Genomic DNA, 26,175 nt, shown 5'->3' on the forward strand with positions numbered 1-26,175 from the left:
CGGGGTCGGCGAGAGGCCTATAAAGGCCAGCGGGAGCTCGGAGCAGTCAGTCGAGGAGGCGGGAGCTCGGAGCAGCGCGAGTCCGGGGTCGGCGAGAGGCCTATAAAGGCCAGCGGGAGCTCGGAGCAGCGCGAGTCCGGGGTCGGCGAGAGGCGTGCCGGTGCAGCTACAGGGAGAAGGCAAAAAAACAAAGGTGACGTCACAGCCTAGGGGGTAAGTGATTGGCTGGTGATTGGTGAGTAGTTTTTCTTTTTCTTCTTATATTGGTCAGTAACTTTTAACATTGTTATTACCAGTTTAAGTGTATCTAAGGGTTAAGTCATGGCAGGAGAGCTCGGTCGGGTGTTATGCTCCTCCTGTACCATGTGGGAACTCAGGGACGCTTCCGGTGTCCCTGACGACTATGTGTGCGGGAAGTGTATCCGCCTCCAGCTCCTGACGGTCCGCGTTACGGAATTGGAGCTGAGGGTGGATTCACTCTGGAGCATCCACGATGCTGAGAATGACGTGAGTATCACGTGTAGTGAGTTGGTCTTACCGCAGGGAAAGGGTCCACAGCCAGATAGGGAATGGAAGACCAGCAGGAAGAGTAGAGCAAGGAAGGTAGTGCAGGGGTCCCCTGCGGTCATCCCCCTGCAAAACAGATACACCGCTTTGGGTACTGTTGAGGGGAATGACTCATCAGGGGAGGGCAGCAGCAGCCAAGTTCATGGCACCGTGGCTGGCTCTGCTGCACAGGAGGGCAAGAAAAAGAGTGGGAGAGCGATAGTGATAGGGGATTCAATTGTGAGGGGAATAGATAGGCGTTTCTGCGGCCGCAACCGAGACTCCAGGATGGTATGTTGCCTCCCTGGTGCAAGGGTCAAGGATGTCTCGGAGCGGGTGCAGGACATTCTGAAATGGGAGGGAGAACAGCCAGTTGTCGTGGTGCACATTGGTACCAACGACATAGGCAAAAAAAGGGATGAGGTCCTACGAAACGAATTTAAGGAGCTAGGAGCTAAATTAAAAAGTAGGACCTCAAAAGTAGTAATCTCGGGATTGCTACCAGTGCCACGTGATAGTCAGAGTAGGAATCGCAGGATAGCGCAGATGAATACGTGGCTTGAGCAGTGGTGCAGCAGGGAGGGATTCAAATTCCTGGGGCATTGGGACCGGTTCTGGGGGAGGTGGGACCAGTACAAACCGGACGGTCTGCACCTGGGCAGGACTGGAACCAATGTCCTCGGGGGAGTGTTTGCTAGTGCTGTTGGGGAGGATTTAAACTAATATGGCAGGGGGATGGGAACCAATGCAGGGAGACAGAGGGAAACAAAAAGGAGCCAAAAGCAAAAGACAGAAAGGAGAGGAGGAAAAGTGTAGGGCAGAGAAACCCAAGGCAAAGAACAAAAAGGGCCACTGTACAGCAAAATTCTAAAAGGACAAAGGGTGTTAATAAAACAAGCCTGAAGGCTTTGTGTCTTAATGCAAGGAGTATCCGCAATAAGGTGGATGAATTAATTGTGCAAATAGATGTTAACAAATATGATGTGATTGGGATTACGGAGACGTGGCTCCAGGATGATCAGGGCTGGGAACTCAACATTCAGGGGTATTCAACATTCAGGAAGGATAGAATAAAAGGAAAAGGAGGTGGGGTAGCATTGCTGGTTAAAGAGGAGATTAATGCAATAGTTAGGAAAGACATTAGCTTGGATGATGTGGAATCTATATGGGTAGAGCTGCAGAACACCAAAGGGCAAAAAACGTTAGTAGGAGTTGTGTACAGACCTCCAAACAGTAATAGGGATGTTGGGGAGGGCATCAAACAGGAAATTAGGGGTGCATGCAATAAAGGTGTAGCAGTTATAATGGGTGACTTTAATATGCACATAGATTGGGCTAGCCAAACTGGAAGCAATACGGTGGAGGAGGATTTCCTGGAGTGCATAAGGGATGGTTTTCTAGACCAATATGTTGAGGAACCAACTAGGGGGGAGGCCATCTTAGACTGGGTGTTGTGTAATGAGAGAGGATTAATTAGCAATCTCATTGTGCGAGGCCCCTTGGGGAAGAGTGACCATAATATGGTGGAATTCTGCATTAGGATGGAGAATGAAACAGTAAATTCAGAGACCATGGTCCAGAACTTAAAGAAGGGTAACTTTGAAGGTATGAGGCGAGAATTGGCTAGGATAGATTGGCGAATGATACTTAGGGGGTTGACTGTGGATGGGCAATGGCAGACATTTAGAGACCGCATGGATGAAGTACAACAATTGTACATTCCTGTCTGGCGTAAAAATAAAAAGGGGAAGGTGGCTCAACCGTGGCTATCTAGGGAAATCAGGGATAGTATTAAAGCCAAGGAAGTGGCATACAAATTGGCCAGAAATAGCAGCGAACCTGGGGACTGGGAGAAATTTAGAACTCAGCAGAGGAGGACAAAGGGTTTGATTAGGACAGGGAAAATGGAGTACGAGAAGAAGCTTGCAGGGAACATTAAGGCGGATTGCAAAAGTTTCTATAGGTATGTAAAGAGAAAAAGGTTGGTGAAGACAAACGTAGGTCCCCTGCAGTCAGAATCAGGGGAAGTCATAACGGGGAACAAAGAAATGGCGGATCAATTGAACAAGTACTTTGGTTCGGTATTCACTAAGGAGGATACAAACAACCTTCCGGATATAAAAGGGGTCAGAGGGTCTAGTAAGGAAGAGGAACTGAGGGAAATCTTTATTAGTCGGGAAATTGTGTTGGGGAAATTGATGGGATTGAAGGCAGATAAATCCCCAGGGCCTGATGGCCTGCATCCTAGAGTACTTAAGGAGGTGGCCTTGGAAATAGCGGATGCATTGACAGTCATTTTCCAACATTCCATTGACTCTGGATCAGTTCCTATGGAGTGGAGGGTAGCCAATGTAACCCCACTTTTTAAAAAAGGAGGGAGAGAGAAAACAGGGAATTATAGACCGGTCAGCCTGACCTCAGTAGTGGGTAAAATGATGGAATCAATTATTAAGGATGTCATAGCAGTGCATCTGGAAAATGGTGACATGATAGGTCCAAGTCAGCATGGATTTGTGAAAGGGAAATCATGCTTGACAAATCTTCTGGAATTTTTTGAGGATGTTTCCAGTAAAGTGGACAAAGGAGAACCCGTTGATGTGGTATATTTGGACTTTCAGAAGGCTTTCGACAAGGTCCCACACAAGAGATTAATGTGCAAAGTTAAAGCACATGGGATTGGGGGTAGTGTGCTGACGTGGATTGAGAACTGGTTGTCAGACAGGAAGCAAAGAGTAGGAGTAAACGGGTACTTTTCAGAATGGCAGGCAGTGACTAGTGGAGTGCCGCAAGGTTCTGTGCTGGGGCCCCAGCTGTTTACATTGTACATTAATGATTTAGACGAGGGGATTAAATGCAGTATCTCCAAATTTGCGGATGATACTAAGTTGGGTGGCAGTGTGAGCTGCGAGGAGGATGCTATTAGGCTGCAGAGTGACTTGGATAGGTTAGGTGAGTGGGCAAATGCATGGCAGATGAAGTATAATGTGGATAAATGTGAGGTTATCCACTTTGGTGGTAAAAACAGAGAGACAGACTATTATCTGAATGGTGACAGATTAGGAAAAGGGAAGGTGCAACGAGACCTGGGTGTCATGGTACATCAGTCATTGAAGGTTGGCATGCAGGTACAGCAGGCGGTTAAGAAAGCAAATGGCATGTTGGCCTTCATAGCGAGGGGATTTGAATACAGGGGCAGGGAGGTGTTGCTACAGTTGTACAGGGCCTTGGTGAGGCCACACCTGGAGTATTGTGTACAGTTTTGGTCTCCTAACTTGAGGAAGGACATTCTTGCTATTGAGGGAGTGCAGCGAAGGTTCACCAGACTGATTCCCGGGATGGCGGGACTGACCTATCAAGAAAGATTGGATCAATTGGGCTTGTATTCACTGGAGTTCAGAAGAATGAGAGGGGACCTCATAGAAACGTTTAAAATTCTGACGGGTTTAGACAGGTTAGATGCAGAAAGAATGTTCCCAATGTTGGGGAAGTCCAGAACCAGGGGTCACAGTCTGAGGATAAGGGGTAAGCCATTTAGGACCGAGATGAGGAGAAACTTCTTCACCCAGAGAGTGGTGAACCTGTGGAATTCTCTACCACAGAAAGTAGTTGAGGCCAATTCACTAAATATATTCAAAAGGGAGTTAGATGAAGTCCTTACTACTCGGGGGATCAAGGGTTATGGCGAGAAAGCAGGAAGGGGGTACTGAAGTTTCATGTTCAGCCATGAACTCATTGAATGGCGGTGCAGGCTAGAAGGGCTGAATGGCCTGCTCCTGCACCTATTTTCTATGTTTCTATGTTTAATTCGTAAGCAAAGAACACATAAAGCAAATACATTACAATCGCCATCCAGTGACCCTCTACCGGGGAGGGAGTGTGTGTGTGTGTGAGTGTGTGTGTGTGTGTGAGTGTGTGAGTGTGTGTGTGTGTGTGTGTGTGTGTGTGTGTGTGTGTGTGTGTGTGGGAGGGCGAGCAGGATCAGGGTCGGCTGTGGTGCTCACCACCGTTAAATGCCCTCCCAACATTCCCGGCCAGTGGTTGCACATGAAGAACGGCCGCTTGCCCGAGGTAGCAAAGGGCTGCTGCCACCCATGGAGCTGAGCGCAGCATAAATCAACACCTTCGGCAGGGGGATGGAAAAAAATGAGATAAAAGCTCCCCTATGATTCTTCTCCCACTGATTAACTGGTAGTAGGAAACCTTTTATAGTAAGTGGTCTGCAGTGAAAGTCTGCAATAACAAGGACTGGGCTTCAAAAGCCAGCAGTGCAGAGAGAATGTATTCAGTAAAATGCGAAGCTTCAGCCCCATTTAGAATTAAGTTCGTACACATCTAGACTGCAGAGAATGCTGCCTTGGATGAAAGTGATGTTATGTGGTACCAAAGTCGAATTACCCATGAAATATGATGAGGTATACGGCACCACGACTACTGAGGCAGCATCATGAGGAAATTCCTTGAGTGGAATGTTGAAGGTTATAGAGTTTTCTAGAGAGTGGTCACCATCATAGTCAAAGAACGGATGGGTCGAGATGTCTTGGTTTGAGGGCATTTTCAGTTCCTCCATCTTTGACTCGATGCAGCCATTAATGTCATTGTCGGAGCTCCGTCTGGACTCTGTAAAATATACAAACCTTGGCTAATTCTGCAGCATCCAATTTTATTTTTAAAATAACTGACAGTACAATACACAAGTCATGGGGCTGGCCGGGATCGAAGCCATTACATCTCACGGGGAGGGGGGGCACGACAAAGCTGTAGCTGTCAGTTTATTTTAACTTGGGAAATAGAAAGGGTTGGAAGGCAATTTACAACACTTAGATAAATCGATGAACTTGAGGTGTTACCTTACAAACACTTCACACTGCCACTATTTTAACAGATGTGTTAACCTTTTTAAAATAAACATATTGAAAGCTGCTGGTCAGCGCGGCCTGTTTATATCCCCACGAGGGATGCATACGTCCCGCCTCTTCTGTCAAACCCAATCTGAAAGGTTCCATTTGAACATTTTTGTTTCCTCCCCAATGTTCTCCTCACCGCACCCCACACTCACCCTCCCAACCTTGAAGTCGCCGACTCTTGATGGGGGAGACTAGAACTAGGGGGGCATAATCTTAGAATAAGGGGCCACCCATTTAAAACTGAGATAAGAAGGAATTTCTTCTCTCAGAGGGTTGTAAATCTGTGGAATTCTCTGCCCCAGAGAGCTGTGGAGGCTGGGACATTGAATAAATTTAAGACAGAGATAGACAGTTTCTTAACCGATAAGGGATTAAGTAAAGGGTTATGGGGAGCGGGCAGGGAAGTGGAGCTGAGTCCATGATCAGATCAGCCATGATCTTATTAAATGGCGGAGCAGGCTCGAGGGGCCGTATGACCTGCTCCTATTTCTTATGTTCTTATGAAGGCGCCGACTCTTGCTGGGGAGTAAATAAACAGCACAGAAGGAGGCCATTCAGCCCATCATGGCAGTGCTGGTGCTAGCTCGTCAACTGGAGCTGTCTACTCTCATTCCATTTCCCTGCCCTTGCCTCATATCCTTTTATGTTCCCCTGTACTGACTCTGATAATCCTCAGGATTATCACTAGAAGGCTGGCGGGGGAAGTTAGAAGGCATTTTTCCCCATCCAGAGTATTAGATCGTGGAATGCTTTGCTACGTGCCAATGAGCCTCGCAATGCCTGCTCTTACCAGCTGACCCACAATGGACCTAAAACTAACTGGCCTATTATTTTGTGGCTTATCCCATTCCTCCTTTCTGCACAGGGGTGGAGCACATGCCACCCTCCAGGCCCTTGGCACAACCCATGTTTTCAAACCTTTTTGCGACAGTGCCTTCGGTACCTCTGATATCTCCTTCCTGACCTCCCTCATCGGGGCACGGTGACTTTTCTGTTTTTAGTCCCCATTAAGTGCTTTCGGTCAAAGTGTCAATGCCTGAAATGTGAACGTGTCCTTTCTCTTTTACAGGTGCGGGCGGAGCTGCTGTGCCTTTCCAGGACTTTTTCGGTTTTATTTCTTGGCAAACCAGCTGCGTGTTTATCAGGAACTAGTGCCCTTCACATCAAGACTGAAGTATTGAGTAATCATACCATCCATTTTTCTATCCCCCCCACGGCACTCAAAATGAAAAGTGAAAGTCACTGGAGAGCAGTACTAGTGATTGCAAAGGATGCCCGTTTCCTGCCTGTGGTATACCACACTGCAGTCTTACAGTTTCTCTTGATCCGATAAAGCCATTTTGATGACTCAAAGGGCCTGTTGCCTTGTGAGGTTTATAGGTAAACTTATATAATATGTTTGAAGTCCAAGAACTCAAAACCCGGCACCAAGCTCATGGTTTACAGAGCAGTAGTGATACCCGCCCTCCTATATGCTTCGGAGACATGGACAACGTGCAGCAGACACCTCAAAGCACTGGAGAAGTACCAGCAACGCTGCCTCTGCAAGATCCTGCAAATCCACAGGCAGGATAGGCGCACCAACGTCAGTGTTCTCTCTCAGGCCAACATCCCCAGCATCGAAGCACTGACCACGCTCAATCAGCTCCGATGGACGGGCCACATTGTCCGTATGCCCGATAGTAGATTCCCAAAACAAGCGCTCTACTCTGAGTTCCGTCACAGCAAGCGATTTCCAGGAGGGCAGAGAAAACGCTTCAAGGACTTTCTCAAAACCTCCTTGAAAAATGTAACATCCTCATCGACTCTTGGGAATCCCTGGCCCAAGACCGCTCAATTTGGAGGAGAAACATTCGAGAAGGTGTTGAACACTTTGAGTCTCTTTGTCGGGAACACGTGGAAGTCAAGTACAAACAGCGGAAGGAGCGCACAATAAATCAAGCACCCCACCCACCCGTCCCTTCAACCACCACCTGTGGCAGAGTCTGTAGATCCCTTATAATATTGGTGTGGAAACAAGTCATCCTCGACTCTGGGAGACTGACAAAGGAGGGAGTAGGTAAACTATCCCTCCCTTTCCTTCTCGACCCCGCCTGAAGCCTTTGACATGGTTGCCGGCTTTTCAATGAGGAAAAACTGCACGTGCGCGGTATTTTGAATGGCCCACGCAGCCACCTAACGGAGCTGTGAGGCGGCAAACAAAATTACAAGGAACATTGCCAACCACATATCCGCGCCAACACTAAGGCTGCCTAACATCGCCCATCTCCGCCACTGCCTCAGCTCATCTGCTGCTGAAGCCCTCATCCGTGCCTTTGTTACCTCTAAACTTGACTACTCCAACGCACTCCTGGCTGGCCTCCCACATTCTACCCTATGGAAACTAGAGGTCATCCAAAACTCAGCTGTCTGTGTTCTAACTCGCACCAAGTCCCGCTCACCCATCACCCCCTGTGCTCCCTGACCTACATTGGCTCCCGGTTAAGCAACGCCTCGATTTCAAAATTCTCATCCTTGTTTACAAATCCCTCCTTGCCCTCGGCCCTCCCTATCTCTGTAATCTCCTCCAGCCTCACAAACCCCCGGGATATCTGCACTCCTCAAATTCTGTCCTCTTGAACATCCCCAATTTCCATCGCTCCACCATTGGTGGCCGTGCCTTCAGCTGCCTGGGCCCTAAGCTCTGGAATTCCCTCCCTAAACCTCTCCACCTCTCTACCTCTCTTTCCTCTTTTACAGATGCTCCTTAAAACCGACCTCTTTCACCAAGCTTTTGGTCATCTGTCTTAATATCTCTTTGTGTGGCTCGGTATCAAATTTTGTTTTATAACAGTCCTGCGAAGCGCCTTGGGACATTTTACTACGTTAAAGGCATTTTATAAATACGAGTTGTTATTGTTGATAAAACTATCTCCTTTTAGTGTAGATCAGTCTGGTATTAATATATAAATGAGAAAAGACTGAGGGAGAGAAATCCGCGTGGTTTGTGCCTCCCGTTAGCGCCCCGGGGCGAAATTCTGCGGGAGTTTAGCGGAGGCGCTAACCAGTAGCGCCCCAGGCCACTGCGCCGGTGATGATCACCGTGCGAAGCGACGGGTTTTCACCCGAGCGAAAATTGGGTAGTGCCCCGTGAGGTCGCCGCAGGCAAACCGGGCCGCACTCCGCTCGCGGGGCGAAAATTAACAGGGAGGTGCGACGGGACACGCACCTTGCCTTTTCCAATTCACGGGGTCCGTGCCATGACGTTGCAGCCCAGCGCTCCGCTTCTGTGCCGGGCTACTGCCACGGCGCCCCGCTCCCCAGTGGTGAAGCGGTGGTCCCCTTCTCCCCGATGCACAGTTGGTAGCGTGCCCTCCCCTTCCTTTAATGCTCCGCATAGCGCTGGAAAATCCCCGCGGTTAGTGCACCAGTCCCGCCCCCGAGAGGAAGTGGAGCGTGCGGCATTGCCAAATCATAAACCCCAAACTCACTGCCGGAGCGGGACTTCGGCGCCTGAAAGGATGGTGAAGGTTACCACCACCAAAACGGATTTCGCCCCCCCGAGTGTTGCTGGGTATAACACCCTTTTACTTATTATATAACAGCCCGTTCATCATCATCATAGGCAGTCCCTCAGAATCGAGGAAGACTTGCTTCCACTCCTGAAGTGAGTTCTTTGGTGGCTGAACAGTCCAATACGAGAACCACAGTCCCTGTCACAGGTGGGACAGATAGTCATTGCGAGAGGGATGGAGTACAAAAGCAGGGAGGTCCTGCTGCAACTGTACAGGGTATTGGTGAGGCCGCACCTGGAGTACTGCGTGCAGTTTTGGTCACCTTACTTAAGGAAGGATATACTGGCTTTGGAGGGGGTACAGAGACGATTCACGCGGCTGATTCCGGAGATGAGGGGGTTACCTTATGATGATAGATTGAGTAGACTGGGTCTTTACTCGTTGGAGTTCAGAAGGATGAGGGGTGATCTTATAGAAACATTTAAAATGAAAGGGATAGACAAGATAGAGGCAGAGAGGTTGTTTCCACTGGTCGGGGAGACTAGAACTAGGGGGCACAGCCTCAAAATACGGGGGAGCCAATTTAAAACCGAGTTGAGAAGGAATTTCTTCTCGCAGAGGGTTGTGAATCTGTGGAATTTTCTGCCCAGGGAAGCAGTTGAGGCTAGCTCATTGAATGTATTCAAATCACAGATAGATAGATTTTTAACCAATAAGGGAATTAAGGGTTATGGGGAGCGGGCGGGTAAGTGGAGCTGAGTCCACGGCCAGATCAGCCATGATCTTGTTGAGTGGCGGAGCAGGCTCGAGGGGCTAGATGGCCTACTCCTGTTCCTAATTCTTATGTTCTTATGTTCGTTGAGGGAAGGGGTGGATGGGGCAGGTTTGCCGCACGCTCCTTCCGCTGCCTGCACTTGATTTCTGCATGCTCTCGCCGACGAGGCTCGAGGTGCTCAGCGCCCTCTCGGATGCACTTCCTCCACTTAGGGCAGTCTTGGGCCAGGGACTCCCAGGTGTCAGTGGGGATGTCGCACTTTATCAGGGAGGCTTTGAGAATGTCCTTGTAGCGTTTCCACTACCCTATTATGTCAGTAGGGACAGTGCCAGCAGCCTACATCTGCTCTGATTTCCAGCCCTCACCCCAGTGCAAAGCCCACCTTTGGGGGCGGGGGGGGGGGGGGAGTGGTAAGAGCGTCCTGTACCAGAGGCCACGCAGGAAGTGCAATGCTGTGCCAGTCTACTGCCTGGCAGGGAGCTAAAGAGGTAAACAAAGCATAAAAATCTTCACGTTCTTAATATTCACATGCCCTAGATAGCACATCAATCTGGAGAAGGATAATTCTCTCCCCTCCCCCCCTCCTTCTCTGCCTATAATCTAACCCCACCTCTCCTCCCAGTCCAGAAGGCATCGATACACAAATCTTTGCAGGTGACAGGACAAGCTGATAAGGCTGAAGAAGTGTACGGGATCCTGAACTGTATCAATAAAGGCATCGAATACAAGGGAAGGAAAATCGACGAAACCTTTTATAGATCACTGGTTAGGCTTCAGCTGGAGTATTGTGTCCAGTTCTGAGCACCACACTTTAGGATGTCAAAGCCTTGGAGAGGGTGCAAGGAGATTTACGAGAATGGTAGCAGGGATGAGGTACGTCAGTTACGTGGAGAGACTGGAGAAGTGGCTTCCACCGGTGGGCGGGATACAGATTTATGGTCATTGGCAAAAGAACCAGAGGGCAGGCGAGAATTTTTTTTAAACCAGCGAATTGGGATGCAAGGCCTGGAAGGATGGTGGAATTAGATTAATAACTTTAAAAGGGAAATGGATATATGACTGAAAAGGACAAATATGCAGGGCTATGGTGTAAGAGCAGGGGGGGGGGGGTAAGACACTAATTGGACAGCTCTTTTAAAGAGCTGGCACAGACACGATAGGCCAAATGGCCTCCTTCTGTGCTGTATGATTCGCTGATCTTTTATTTATTGCATTGCCTGTACAATTGCCCCTGGTAGTGTAGGGGCCGGGAGGACAGCTATGACGTTTCATTGCGAACCTGTCCTGTTCCTTTAAGGCGACTGCATTTAACAGGTTAATCTAGGTGACTGCAGCTAACTGCTACAGTCAGAGAGCAGTGGAATTGGCTTGTAAACTTCAAGGCTCCAGGTCAATGACTGGCTTTCCTGCTCTTAAAACAATCACAAGGCAATGCTTTGAAACATGGCAGCTGTAGTGTGACAAGACAGGTGCTTGATGCAAGATTTTGATATTGCCATTATAGGAATATGAAATTTGAGTAAATCGAATGAAAACGGGACACAGAAATATACATACAGACAGCGTGACAACTGAAACGTGATGGGCAAACACGCACTATACATACCGCTTTTATTCGATTATTTAGATGGACACTAACAATCTCCTATTGTCACACTCCTGGCAAATCTGAGGACATGTTTTTTGTAAGGTCAGGAGTGTTATACCTTGGAATGGACTATATATTATTCTGCTAAAGCGGCACCTTTTCCTGTTAAGGCCACAAAGTCTAACTCCTGTTAAGTAAACATAGGGTGAGGTCATTCAGAGTGTAATTGCTTGGTGAGGGAACTTTGAAGATTGGGATAAACTTGTCAGGACACAGCATTTTTAGACTGTTTTGCATCTGTAATAAGTGTGATGTCTGCATGTGTAGACATACTTGTTATCAATACTTTAATTAATACAGATATAACATTCTGCATGATACGGAGTAAGAACATAAGAAATAGGAGCAGGAGTAGGCCATACGGCCCCTCGAGCCTGCTCTGCCATTTAATGCGATCATGGCTGATCTGATCATGGACTCAGCTCCACTTCCCTGCCCACTCCCCATAACCCCTTATCGGTTAAGAAACTGTTTATCTCTGTCTTAAATTTATTCAATGTTCCAGCTTCCACAGCTCTCTGAGGCAGCAAATTCCACAGATTTACAACCCTCAGAGAAGAAATTCCTCCTCATTTCAGTTTTAAATGGGCGGCCCCTTATTCTAAGATTATTCCCTCTAGTTCTCGTCTCCCCTATCAGTGGAAACATCCTCTCTGCATCCACCTTGTCGAGCCCTCTCATAATCTTATACGTTTCGATAAGATCACCTCTCATTCTTCTGAATTCCAATGCTTAGAGGCCCAACCTATTCTCATAAGTCAACCCCCTCATCAACCTAATGAACCTTCTCTGAACTGCCTCCAAAGCAAGTATATCCTTTCGTAAATATGGAAACAAAAACTGCATGCAGTATTCCAGGTGTGGCCTCACCAATACCCTGTATAACTGTAGCAAGACTTCCCTGCTTTTATACTCCATCCCCTTTGCAATAAAGGCCAAGATTCCATTGGCCTTCCTGATCACTTGCTGTACCTGCATACTATCCTTTTGTGTTTCATGCACCAGTACCCTATATTTATTCTACAATAACACAAGTGCTATTTATACATAAACTTTTCCCGTCCCATCTTCCATGCCCTACTGGGCCTCATGACTATCCCTGATCGGGAGTACATCCTCTTCTGATCTCTTACTGCCAAGCCCAGCGCACCCAGCTGTGGTCCAGCTTAAGCGTGCATATAGAAGGTTTATGATTCCCTCTCTTGGCTTGCTGCCTTTTGTTTCAGCATGAGCAACTAACATGCAACAAGAATGATCGCAGCCAACACATCCACACCGAGTGTTTCTGGGCTTCACACCCACTCGAGTCACAGCACCAAACCCACGTCAGCTATTTTATCGCGCTCATCAAACCAATGCGGTTTGTTTTCCAACGTGTGTTTATTCATTATCATTTGGGTTGTGGTTGCTGTTATTTTTCTCTTCCAAATGGCTCGCAGTAAAAGTCCTCGGCAAAACCACCATCAGCTGCTTCACCACTGATTGTCCCTTCGTCACAAGGTCAGGAGCAGGATTGTTCATAATTCCACTGTTCAGCTCCATTCACAACTCCTTCAATAACGAAGCAGTTCATGCCAGCCGACAGCAGAACGTGGGAAACATCTCGGCCTGTGCTGACAAGTGTCAGGTAACATTCATACCACTTAAGTGCCAGATAACGACCATCTTGATCAAGAGAAAGCCCAGCTCTCTAGAATCATTGGGGGGAAATTGCCCCCCTTCTTTAAGGCCCGTTACCAATGGGGCGGTAAGGCCTTACTGACCGAGGCCCGACCCATGCTGAATTGCCGCCGGGGCTGCGGAAACGGGTTTGCGCCGTGCCCCATGTTGCTGTCCCCCCCCCGGCGCTCCGGCCTGGTGTTGGACACGCGCCGACTCCTTTCTGTCCCGCGAGGGAATTTACCCCGTGGGAGTGCAGCCCCGCCGGTCGGTGCCACTGACAGCTTCGCGCGGCGGGAGCCCTCCCTGCTCCCAGTGGGCGTCAAGTAGGCCTCATAGTTTCCCTCCCCTTTAAGTGAAGGGCGGCACTGATGACATCGCCCGCCTTCCGCCCCGATGAATTTTTCCGGGAAAAGAGGGCAATTTCCCTCTATTCCCCACCCCATGGATTCCGGTAGTAATTATCTAATTCCAATTATCCACCCCAAACAGAGCAGAGGACAATTTCGGCCCCATAGAATCAGAGAAATTTACAGCACGGAAGGAGGCCATTTCGGCCCATCGTGTCCGCGCCGGCCGACCAAGAGCTACCCAGCCTAATCCCACTTTCCAGCTCTCGGTCCGTAGCCCTGCAGGTTATGGCACTTCAGGTGCACATCCAAGTACTTTTTAGACATGGTGAGGGTTTCTGCCTCTACCACCCTTTCAGGCAGTGAGTTCCAGACCCCACTTCCCTCTGGGTGAAGACATTTCCCCTCAAATCCCCTCTAAACCTCCCTCCAATTACGTTAAATCTATGCCCCCTGGTTATTGACCCCTCTGCCAAGGGAAATAGATCCTTCCTATCCACTCTATCCAGGCCCCTCATAATTTCATACACCTCAATAAGGTCTCCCCTCAGCCTCCTCTGTTCCAAAGAAAACAAACCCAGCCTATACAATCTTTCCTCATAGCTAAAATTCTCCAGTCCCGGCAACATCCTGTTAAATCTCCACTGTACCCTCTCCAGTGCAATCACATCCTTCCTGTAATCTCCCCGACTTTCAATGGTACCACCATGGTTGAGACCCACCACCAACATCTTGGGGCTCACCATTGACCAGAAGCTGATCTGGGTCAGCCATATCAACGTATGACTACAAGAGCAGGGCAGAGGCTGAGCACTCTGTGACAAGTGGCTCACTTTCTAAACCTCGAAAGCCTCTCCACCATCTTCCAGGCTCAAGTCAGGAGTGTGATGAAATATTCTCCACTTGCCTGAACAGGTGGGGCCACGTCACTCAAGTAGTAAATTGCCAGTGTTGATGTTACTGATAAAAATGCTGGTGTTTTCATTCACTACCAAAATGTGTTCTATATCACAAAAACAAAAGTTTGAGGTGCTTGTACCAGGATTTTATCATGACTGACAGCTAAACTGGCCATTCACAGACTACCATGTAACTTCTTGCTTTTAAGCCCTGCCCCTGACAACTTTGACTAAGCATAAAGTGGCAGCCTTAAGTAAATTCTTAAAGTTATAGTGCACGTAGAGAGTGAGACATGCATTTAGAAACATAGAAATTTACAGCGCAGAAGGAGGCCATTTCAGCCCATCGTGTCCGTGCCGGCCGACAAAGAGCCACACGGCCCTCAGTCAGCAGCCCTGAAGGTTACATATAAACCTATGAACAATGGCGGACAAGTAAAGAGCACCCAGCCCAACCAGTCCGCCTCACACAACCGCGATACCCCGTGTATCGCAACATTTTACACTCCACTCCAACCGGAGCCATATGATCTCCTGGGAGAGGCAAAAACCAGATTAAAAACCCAGGCCAATTGAGGAACAAAAAAATCTGGGAAAATTCCTCTCCAACCCAGCCAGGCGATCGAAACTAGTCCAGGAGATCACACTGGCCGTATTAGATTCACTGAAGTACTTACCACCGTGTCTGGCCATCCGAGACTGGGTGATGTGTAATGAGAAGGGACTAACTAACAATCTTGTTGCACGAGGCCCCTTGGGGAAGAGTGACCATAATATGGTAGAATTCTTTATTAAGATAGAGGGTGACACAGTTAAATCAGAAACTAGGGTCCTGAACTTAAAGAAAGCTAACTTCGACGGCATGAGGCACGAATTGGCTAGAATAGACTGGCAAATGATACTTAAGGGTTGATGGTGGATAGGCAATGGCAAACATTTATAGATCACATGGATGAACTTCAACAATTGTACAGCCCTGTCTGGAGTAAAAATAAAACAGGGAAGGTGGCTCAACCGTGGCTAACAAGGAAAATTAAGGATAGTGTTAAATCCAAGGAAGAGGCATATAAATTGGCCAGAAAAAGTAGCAAGCCGGAGGACTGGGAGAAATTTAGAATACAGCAGAGGAGGACAAAAGGTTTAATTAGGAGGTGGAAAATAGAGTATGAGAGGAAGCTTGCCGGGAACATAAAAACTGACTGCAAAAGCTTCTATAGATATGTGAAGAGAAAAAGATTAGTGAAGACAAACGTAGGTCCCTTGCAGTCGGACTCAGGTGAATTTATAATGGGGAACAAAGAAATGGCAGACCAATTGAACAAATACTTTGGTTCTGTCTTCACAAAGGAAGACACAAATAAACCTTCCGGATGTACTAGGGAACCGAGGGTCTAGTGAGAAGGAGGAATTGAAGGATATCCTAATTAGGCGGGAAATTGTGTTGGGGAAATTGATGGGATTGAAGGCTGGTAAATCCCCGGGGCCTGATTGTCTGCATCCCAGAGTACTTAAGGAAGTGGCCCTAGAAATAGTGGATGCATTGGTGATCATTTTCCAACAGGCTATCGACTCTGGATCAGTTCCTATGGACTGGAGGGTAGCTAGTGTAACACTACTTTTTAAAAAAGGAGGGAGAGAGAAAACGGTTAGCCTGCCATCAGTAGTGGGGAAAATGTTGGAATTATTAAGGATGAAATAGCAGTGCATTTGGAAAGCAGGGACAGGATCGGTCCAAGTCAGCATGGATTTATGAAAGGGAAATCATGCTTGACAAATCTTTTGGAATTTTTTGAGGATGTAACTGGTAGAGTGGACAAGGGAGAACCAGTGGATGTGGTGTATTTGGACTTTCAAAAGGCTTTTGACAAAGTCCCACATAAGAGATTTGTGTGCAAAATCAAAGCACATGGTATTGGGGGTAATGTACTGGCGTGGATAGAGAATTGGTTGGCAGATAGGAAGCAGAGAGTCAGGATAAACGGGTCCTTTTCGGAATGGGAGGCAGTGACTAGTGGAGTGCCGCAGGGCTCAGTGCTGGGACCCCAGTTCTTTACAATATACATCAATGATTTGGATGAAGGAATTGAGTGTAATATCTCCAAGTTTGCAGATGACACTAAACTGGGTGGCGGTGTGAGCTGTGAGGAGGATGCTAAGAGGCTGCAGGGTGACTTGGACAGGTTAGGTGAGTGGGCAAATGCATGGCAGATGCAGTATAATGTCGATAAATGTGAGGTTATCCACTTTGGTGGCAAAAACACAAAGGTAGAATATTATCTGAATGGCGGCAGATTAGGAAAAGGGGAGGTACAACGAGACCTGGGTGTCATGGTACATCAGTCATTGAAAGTTGGCATGCAGGTACAGCAGGCGGTGAAGGCGGCAAATGGCATGTTGGCCTTCATAGCTAGGGGATTTGAGTATAGGAGCAGGGAGGTTTTACTGCAGTTGTACAGGGCCTTGGTGAGGCCTCACCTGGAATATTATGGTCAGTTTTGGTCTCCTAATCTGAGGAAGGACGTGCTTGCTATTGAGGGAGTGCAGCGAAGGTTCACCAGACTGATTCCAGGGATGGCTGGACTGACATATGAGGAGAGACTGGATCAACTGGGCCTTTATACACTGGTGTTTAGAAGGATGAGAGGGGATCTCATAGAAACGTATAAGATTCTGACGGGACAGGACAGGTTATATGCAGGAAGAATGTTCCCAATGTTGGGCAAGTCCAGAACCAGGGGACACAGTCTTAGGATAAGGGATGGCCATTTAGGGCTGAGATGAGGAGAAACTTCTTCACTCAGAGTTGTTAACCTGTGGAATTCTCTACCGCAGAGTTGTTGTTGATGCCAGTTCATTGGATGTATTCAAGAGGGAGTTAGATATGGCCCTTACGGCTAAAGGGATCAAGGGGTATGGAGAGAAAGCGGGAAAGGGGTACTGAGGTGAATGATCAGCTATGATCTTATTGAATGGTGGTGCAGGCTTGAAGGGCCGAATGGCCTACTCCTGCACCTATTTTCTATGTTTCCATGTCTGCACAAACCAACAAGAGATTATCCAGCCTAATCCCACTTACCAGCTCTAGGTCCGTAACCCTGCAGGTTACGGCACTTCAAGTGCCCCCCATCCAAGCACCTTTTAAATGTGATGAGGGTTTCTGCATCCACCACCCTTCCAGACAGTGAGTTCCAGACCCCCACAACCCTCTGCGTAAAGAAGCTTCCCCTCAAATACCCTCTAAACCTTCCACCAACCACTTTAAAACTATGCCCCCTCGTAATAGACCCCTCCACCAAGGGAAATAGGCCCTTGCTATCCACTATATCCAGGCCCCTCAAAATGTTATACACCTCAATGAAATCTCCCCTCAGCCTCCTCTGTTCCAATGAGAACAAACCCAACCTATCCAATCTGTCCTCATAACTAAGATTCTCCACTCCCGGCCATAACTAAGATTCTCCACTCCCGGCAACGTTCTCGTAAACCTCCTCTGTACCCTCTCCAGTGCAATCACGTCCTTCCTATAATACGGCGACCAGAACTGCATGCAGTACTCCAGCTGTGGCCTAACCAGAGTATTATACAATTTAAGCATAACCTCCCTGCTCTTGTATTCTATGCCTCGGCCAATAAAGGCAAGCATTCCGTATGCCTTCTTAACCACCTTATCCACCTGGCCTGCTACTTTCAGGGATCTGTGGACAAGCACTCCAAGGTCCCTTTGTTCATCTACACTATTAAGTGGCCTACCGCTTAATGTGTATACACTTTCCTTATTAGCCCTCCCCAAGTGCAGTACCTCACACTTCTCGGAATTAAATTCCATTTGCCACTGCTCTGCCCACCTGACTAGTAGATTGATATCCTCCTGCAGCCCATGACTTTCCTCTTCATTATCAACCACACAGCCAATTTTAGTGTCATCTGCAAACTTCTTAATCATACTCCCTATATTCAAATCTAGATCATTGATGCATACCACAAAAAGCAAGGGACCTAGTACTGAGCCCTGCGGAACCCCACTGGAAACATCCTTCCAGTCACAAAAACATCCATCAACCATTACCCTTTGCTTCCTATCTCTAAGCCACTTTGCCCTGGATCCCATGGGCTTTTACCTTCGTGACCAGTCTGCCATGTGGGACCTTATCAAAAGCTTTGGTAAAGTCCATATACACTACATCGTACGCACTACCCTCATCGACCCTCCTGGTTACCTCCTCGAAAAATTCAATCAGGTTAGTCACACATGATCTTCCCTTAACAAACCCATGCTGACTGTCCCTGATTAATCCTTGACTTTCTAAATGTAGATTTATCCTGTCCTTCAGGATGTTTTCCAATAATTTTCCCACCACTGAGGTTAGGCTGACAGGCCTGTAATGACTCGGCCTGTCCCTTTCTCCTTTCTTAACCAAAGGTCACCACATTAGCAGTCCTCCAGTCCTCTGGTACCATGCCTGAATCCAAAAAGGACTGGAAAATGATGGTCAAGGCCTCTGCTATTTCCTCTTTTGCTTCGCTCAACAGCCTGGGATGCATTTCATCCGGGCCTGGGAACCTATCTACTTTCAAAACTGCTAAACACCTTAATACCTCCTCTCTCACTGTTTATTTCATCCAGAGTTTCACACTCCTCCTCCATAGCAGTATCTGCATTGCCCCTTTCCTTTGTGAAAACAGGTTAAGCTGACTGGCCTGTAATTACTCGGTCTATCCCTTTCTCCCTTCTTAAACAAGGATACCACATTAGCAATCCTCTAGTCCTCTGGCACCATGCCTGAATCCAAAGAGGACTGGAAAATGATGGTCAAAGCCTCTGCTATTTCCTCTTTTGCTTCACTCAACAGCCTGGGATGCATTTCATTCGGGCCTGGGGACTTATCCACTTTCAAAGCTGCTAAACCCTTAATACCTCCTCTCTCACTATGTTTCTCCTCCTCGATAACAGTATCTACATTGCCCCTTTCCTTTGTGAAAACAGACGCAAAGTATTAATTAAGAAGCATATCCACATCTTCCGCCTCCACACACACATTACCCTCATGGTCTCTAATAGCCCCTACCCTTTCTTTAGTTATCCTCTTGTTCTTAATATATTTATAGAACATCTTTGGGTTTTCCTTGATTTTACTTGCCAAGAATTTTTCATGCTTTCTCTTAGCATTCCTAATATCCTTTTTAATTTCACCTCTGAACTTCCTATATTCCTCCAGAGATTCTATAGTATTTAGCCGTCAGTATATGACATAAACGTCTCTTTTTTTTCTTTATCCTCCCCTGTAGGTCCTTTGGACACCAAGGGGGCTCTAGAATTGTTATTCCCACCCTTTTTCTTTAAGGGCACATGTTTGGCCTGAGCCCTCTGGATCTCCTCCTTGAATGCCTCCCACTGTTCCAACACTGATTTACCCACAAGTAGCTGTTTCCAGTCTACTGTGGCCAAATCACTTCTCAACTTAGCAAAGTTAGTTTTTCCCCAATTTGGGACTTTTATTCCTGCTCTATCTTTGTCCTTATCCATAACTACCTTGAATCTGACTGAATTATGGTCACTGGCACCCAAGTGCTCTCCCACTGATACCCCTTCCACCTGCCCAGCTTCATTCCCCAAAACTAAATCCAAGACTGCCCCCTCATGTGTTGGGCTTGTTACATACTGACTAAAAGTTCTCTTGAATGCATTTTAGGAATTCCACACCCTCTATACCCTTCACACTATATTTGTCCCAATCAATATTAGGATAGTTAAAATTCCCTACTATTAATGCTCTATTGTTTTTGGACTTCACAGCAATTTGCCTACATATTTGCTCATCTATCTCCCTCCCACTGTTTGGGGGTCTATAATACACACCCAGCAGTGTGATCGTCCCTTTTTAATTTTTCAGTTCGACCCATATGGCCTCATTTGATGATCCCTCTAACATATCATCCCTCCTCACCGCTGTAATAGTTTCTTTAATCAATACCGTGACCTCCCACCATCCCCTCTTTTTTTACCCCCCTCTCTGTCCTGTCTAAACATCCTGTAAGCAGGAATATTGAGCTGCCAAATTTGGAGAATTGTGATCCGCTATCTAGGTGAGCCTTGGCTACTTCAATACTGAATACAACACAAGCTCCAGAAATGCTGCAGAACTCAAGTCCCAGGCCTGAGAGAGAGGGGGAGGGCTGTTTGAGAGTAAACCATTAGAACCATTTCTAAGCTACAATCACTAACTTTATGCATGAGTTTTGTTTTATTAGAATTATTTTCAATGTCGTTGGGACGAGGCGAAAACCGATATGGCTGCTGAAAGGCAATGGACAAAATCTTATGAGGAATTTGATTGGTTTTCTGGTGGTTGCCAACTGGTGATTGGAAATTCCATTGATGAAACACAAATCAATCACCACAGTTATAAAAAGCAAATCATGATTATGCTTTGCCATGGAGACACTTGAAGTGTGACAGCCATTTTTGGGCGTGCTAGACTTGACAATATTTTGAATTGTACTAGCAGAGTCCCCACTGTGGTGTTTACAGTAGGGCCACGGTTATGCCACAAGGACTGGAACGTTAAATGGAACACACACTGTGTTATTCAGTTGCTAAAGTGCAGCTATGTATAGCTTAGTACACCCCTACAAGTTCAAAAAATGTCTTTTCTGTTCCAGCCTCGGGTCAATGAAAGGGTGCATGTTCTCAGAGATCATAAGAACTTAAGAATTAGGAGCAGGAGTCGGCCATTCAGCCCCTCGAGCCTGCTCTGCCATTCAATAAGATCATGGCTGATCTTCTACCTCAACTCCACTTTCCCGCCCGATCCCCATATCCCTTGATTCCCCGAGAGTCTAAAAATCTATCGATCTCTGTCTTGAATATACTCAACGACTCAGCATCCATGGCCCTCTGGGGCAGAGAATTCCAAAGATTCATCACCCACTGAGTGAAGAAATTCCTCCTCATCTCAGTCCTAAATGACCGATCAGATCAACTAGAGGTCAAACTAGCTTTCTTTTTATATTTTGTTTAAAAAAAAATGTGACACAAAAATGTGGATGTCAGCGTGCCATCTCAAATGTTAAGGACAGGTCTTAAAACATATATACTGGCAAATCGCCATGGCACTACTGGTAGGAATTTAAAGGATCTTGTCTTTTACAAGGACAAAATAACAGGTAAAACACAATGGGGCTGAAATTGCCCCTTTGTGCAGGGCCAATTTGCGCTGCCAGCCGGCGCTAACGGAGCGCTAACGAGTTAGCGGCGGGCGCAGTGGCCACATTGACCCGTGCGGAATTGCTCCCGGAGCTCCACACGGCGGAAAGTGGCTTGTGCCGCGACAGGCGATTAGCGCACCGGTGCGGCGCACGCATGGCGATCCCTTATCGCCCGCGCTGACCCTTTGCGACCCTCGGGGGGGCAAGGGGCGATGCCATCGACAGCTTCTCGCACTGTGGCACCCCAGCCGCCCTTTAAGGGGGGGGGGGCGGTAGCGCGGCGGCCGCCATCTTTTTTCTGTCAGCCGACATTTCAGTCAGCCCAACAATGGCGGCCACGAATGTGGCTGGGCGCTAACGTGCAGACCGCCGCTCCCTCTTGGGTGCCAGGCGGACACCCTCCCTGGTGGCCCAGTGGGTGCCAGTAAAGAAGCTGCAGAGCTCGCAGCGGCCCTCCCCTTTACAACAGGGGGAGGGATGTTGTGAGGCGTTATTGTGACACGGCACGTAAGCGCCGCACTGACGTCATCAGCTCAGTGCTGATTGTCGCACCCCGTGCGAACGTCGGGGGAATACTCCGTTTCCGCAGGCAATGTTCTCTCCCTCCGCCCAAGAGCCCAAACCTAGCGCGGGGCAATTTCGGCCTAATATATTCTTCTTCTACTGCTAAAGTGTAGGTGTGCCTTTAAAACTACAAAGTCTAATTGCTGTTAATTAAAACACTGGGTAGGGTCATAGAAAGGTCAACTAAGAAGCTGCAGACATTCTGGGTCAAGCATTTTGCTTCCGGGCGAGTTTTGCGCATGTCCTTATACTTTCCTTTTCAGTGTGACACAGACATTTTGAGCGTGGAACAGGAAGCGAGACATGTGTGAAATGTTTAAGCTTTCAAAATTCAATTCTAAATTGTTTGTGTGTTTGGGTCAAAAATGCTCAGGAAACATGTGGGAAAATAAAAGTGTTGTATTAACTCCAAAATTCTATTCACGTTCTTGGTTTACAATTTCTGGTTTCCAAGTATCTATCTATAAAGAATAATTGTTCTTGAATACTAACAAAATAAAGCACAGGGGGTGGTGTAATAGCCTTGTGTATCTCTCAACGACCGGTTAACTGTCTCCGGCATATGAACCCCAGTGGATGTGGGTCAAAAATTGGGCGCGAATTCTTAACACACCTCATTTTCCAAGCAGCCAGATGAGGCACTCTCCGGACAAGAACAGGCCTCATTTAAATGGCTAAAATATCAAAGCACATCAAAACATCCTTCTAGTCTATATGGCTCAGTGCATTTTCCAACCAAGGCAACTGAGAGCTGATCAGGTAGATACGGTTATGAAGGTTAACTCTGGTTTAACTCCCAGCTGTCTTTTAACTATGTCAAGTAATTTTTTCCCCCTCTGATCTTCAGTCCACATAAACTGTACCTGACTCTTTATCCTGCATCTCCACGACTTCTTCGTAATCTTTGCTGCAGAAGAGGTCCAGGTCAGCATCTTCTAGGTCTACTATGTCCGGCTGAGAGTTACAGTGTTCATACTGGTGATCATAGGGATATGTGAAGGACGGAACCTCTTCAGACATAGTCCTAGTGAGCTCATGGTTCGGGGAGAAAGATGATGTTTCTTGGACCATATCAAAGTGAATTTTCTGAGGAGAACATAAGCCGTAGGGATCAAAATCCAAACCAGTGGAATTGTGAGTCCTGTCATCGCACAGCTTCAGATTTTTGGGCATTGTAGAAGGCTCAATTGGGACGTCTTTGATAGCAGCTTCAAAAGGACCATTTGACTGATGTTGTCCTTGAGAAGACAACTGGGATAGCATCACCTTTTCTTTGAGTTTCTCTACACTTGTCGACTGGTACTGTCCGCAGTCCCAGAAAAAGTCATACCCGCTCATTGAGTTGGGGTGAGAGTCTCTCACTTCCAGAGACGGGGCTGTTGGAGCAAAGGCCTCGGACGTGCTGGCTTCTGAGTCAAGGGTTACACCGTTAATGTTCAGTTCACCGTTCATAGCTAGAGCACACAGAAAGAAAAAGTGTTTTATATAAATTCATACTTAGATGTGACATCTCCAACCTGCCAATAGACGCTACCAATGTATCCCAATACTGCTATACAACAGTGTGCCCTGGTTTTAATCCCAGTTACCAGAATTTCTTTTTTTTTTGGTCAATAGCTAACTATAGCCACTCAATTTTCAACTCCTGACCAATTCAAATACAGGAGCTGATTTAGGTCAAAAAATAATTGATTCATTTTTGCTCATGACATCATGGGCACAGATCCGAGAAAAAATTTGGGTCACAAGAGTTTACACTCGATTGGAATTCCCTTCATATCTCTGTGATTTCTGGCAATTTGGTTGTAATCAGCAGTTGCTCACATTGGTAGGCTATTATTCACAGTCAACAACAATTTTCAATTGTATAGCAGATTAAACATAGGAAAATGTCCCAAGGTGCTTCATAGAGACATTATCAGAGAGAACTGGATGGCGAGTCAAAGGAGGAGGTAGTAGAAGGGCTGACCAAAATCTTGGTCAAAGAGATGGGTTTTAAGAAGCGTCGGAGAGGGAGGTAGAGAGGCGGAGACATTTAGGTAGACAATGCCAGAGTGTGAGGCGCAGGCACTTGAAGGCACAGCTACCAATGGTAGGGCGAAGAGAAGAAGGGTACACAAGAGGGCAGAGTCAGAGGAACAGAAAGTTCTTAGGGGTGGGGGGGTGGTGCTGAGGGACTGGAGAAGGTTACAGAGATAGGGAAGGGGAAGAGCAAGGCCATGAAGGGATTTGAACACAGGGATGAAAGTTTGGAATCTGGTGCCTGACACCATGCCTGTGGATAATGTTGACGAGGGGCAAGCCAAGAACAGAACTGTGGGGGATTCTGGAGTTAACAGTACGACAGTAGGAAGAGAAGCTGTTGTTGGAGATTCTCTGGCTACGATTGGATAGATAAGAATGCAACCAGGCAAGGGGCAGTCCCACGGAGCTGAACAACAGAGGAGAAGTGTTGGCAGAGGACAGTGTGGGCGTCAGTGTCAAAGGCTGCAGAGAGGTCAATAGAGGGCGGGGAAGTAACTTTCCGTAGGGCCAGTTCGGTGCTGTGGTCGGAGTGGAAACCTGACTGGAGAGATTCAAACATGGAGCTGTGAGAAAGATGGGCACAGATTTGGGAGGCGATATGTTCAACAACTTAGGAGAGGAAAGAGAGGTTGAAGATGGGTTGGTAGTTTGCAAGGACAAGAGGTGGTCAGCAGTTTAATGGAAATGGGAATGGGAATGGGAATGGGAATGGGAATGGGAATGGGAATGGGAATGGGGTCAAGAGACAACAATACAATTGCAGCAATCTCCGAGCATTGTCGTGCATCGTGACAATGATCATTACCATGCTCACCAGACAAGCTTTTAAAAACTGCTATTCTCACATCATGATCACAGCAGCACAACACTCAGTGACTCGCTTCCCGAGCATTTATCTGCTCTTGGTGACAGTTCGAGGAACACCACCTGACAAACTTCCCTCATTTGTTTGCAAATGCACAGCAGGGTGATGTAAACTGTGTGGTAAAACTTGATCTCGTCACTTGCACTAATCAGGATGAGAATCAACCATCGCTCGTCTTCCCCAGAAAAAATGTTACAAACCAATTTTTCAGGGAAACTGAGCTTTTAACAGTGGAATGTCCCACCTGCCCACCCTCCCTCCCTTGCCCCGCCCTCTCCTTCCCTGCCCCACTCTGCCCTCTCCTTCCCTGCCCCCGCCGCCCTTCCCTGTCTCACCCTCTCCTTCCCTGCCCCGACGCCCCACCCACCCTCCCCTGCCCCGCCTTTCCCTGCCCCCCCGCCACCCTACCCCGCCCTCTCCTCTCCCTTGCCCCACCCCTTCCTCCTTCCTTGCCCCGCCTTCTCCTTCCTCCCTTGCCTCGCCCCTCCCCACCCTCTCCTTCCCTGACCCCCACCCTCCCTTGCCCCACCCCACCCTCTCCTTCCCTGACCCCCACCCTCCCATCCTCCCTTGCCCCGCCCTCCCCTTCCCTGACCCCCACCCTCCCGTCCTCCCTTGCCCCGCCCTCTCCTTCCCTGACCCCCACCCTCCTGTCCTCCCTTGCCCCGCCCTCGTGTCCTCCCTTGCCCCTCCCTCCAGTGTCCTCCCTTGCCCCTCCCTCCAGTGTCCTCCCTTGCCCCGCCCTCCAGTGTCCTCCCTTGCCCCTCCCTCCAGTGTCCTCCCTTGCCCCGCCCTCCCGTGCCCTCCCTTGCCCCACCCTCTCCTTCCCTGACCCCGCCCTCCCCTTCCCTGACCCCCACCCTCCCTTCCTCCCTTGCCCCTCCAGTGTTCTCCCTTGCCCCGCCCTCCCGTGCCCTCCCTTGCCCCGCCCTCCCGTGTCCTCCCTTGCCCTGCCCCACCCTCTCCTTCCCTGACCCCCACCCTCCCGTCCTCCCATGCCCCGCCCTCCCGTGTCCTCCCTTGCCCTGCCCCACCCTCTCCTTCCCTGACCCCCACCCTCCCGTCCTCCCATGCCCCGCCATCCCGTGTTCTCCCTTGCCCCGCCCTCCCGTGTCCTCCCATGCCCCGCCCTCCCGTGTCCTCCCTTGCCCCGCCCTTCCGTGCCCTCCTTTGCCCCTCCCGTGTCCTCCCATGCTCCGCCCTCCCGTGCCCCTCCCGTGTCCTCCCTTGCCCCGCCCTC

The 26,175-nt window shown here is 48.2% G+C and overlaps 1 protein-coding gene across 4 annotated transcripts in view; it reads right to left on the reverse strand.

Moving 5' to 3' along the window:
* LOC139240984 (bromodomain adjacent to zinc finger domain protein 2A-like) overlaps nt 1–26,175 on the reverse strand; it is a 181,143-nt gene that overhangs the window by 72,888 nt on the left and 82,080 nt on the right. For all 4 annotated transcript variants that reach the window (XM_070869628.1, XM_070869625.1, XM_070869627.1 and 1 more), the window contains exons 3-4: nt 22,909–23,499; nt 4,942–5,163 (exon numbers count right to left, since the gene is read on the reverse strand). In XM_070869628.1, the coding sequence (XP_070725729.1) occupies nt 4,942–5,163; nt 22,909–23,499 (813 nt within the window). The remainder of the gene's footprint in view (nt 1–4,941; nt 5,164–22,908; nt 23,500–26,175) is intronic.

Source organism: Pristiophorus japonicus, chromosome X (assembly GCF_044704955.1).
Source record: "Pristiophorus japonicus isolate sPriJap1 chromosome X, sPriJap1.hap1, whole genome shotgun sequence".
Lineage (NCBI taxonomy): Eukaryota > Metazoa > Chordata > Chondrichthyes > Pristiophoridae > Pristiophorus > Pristiophorus japonicus.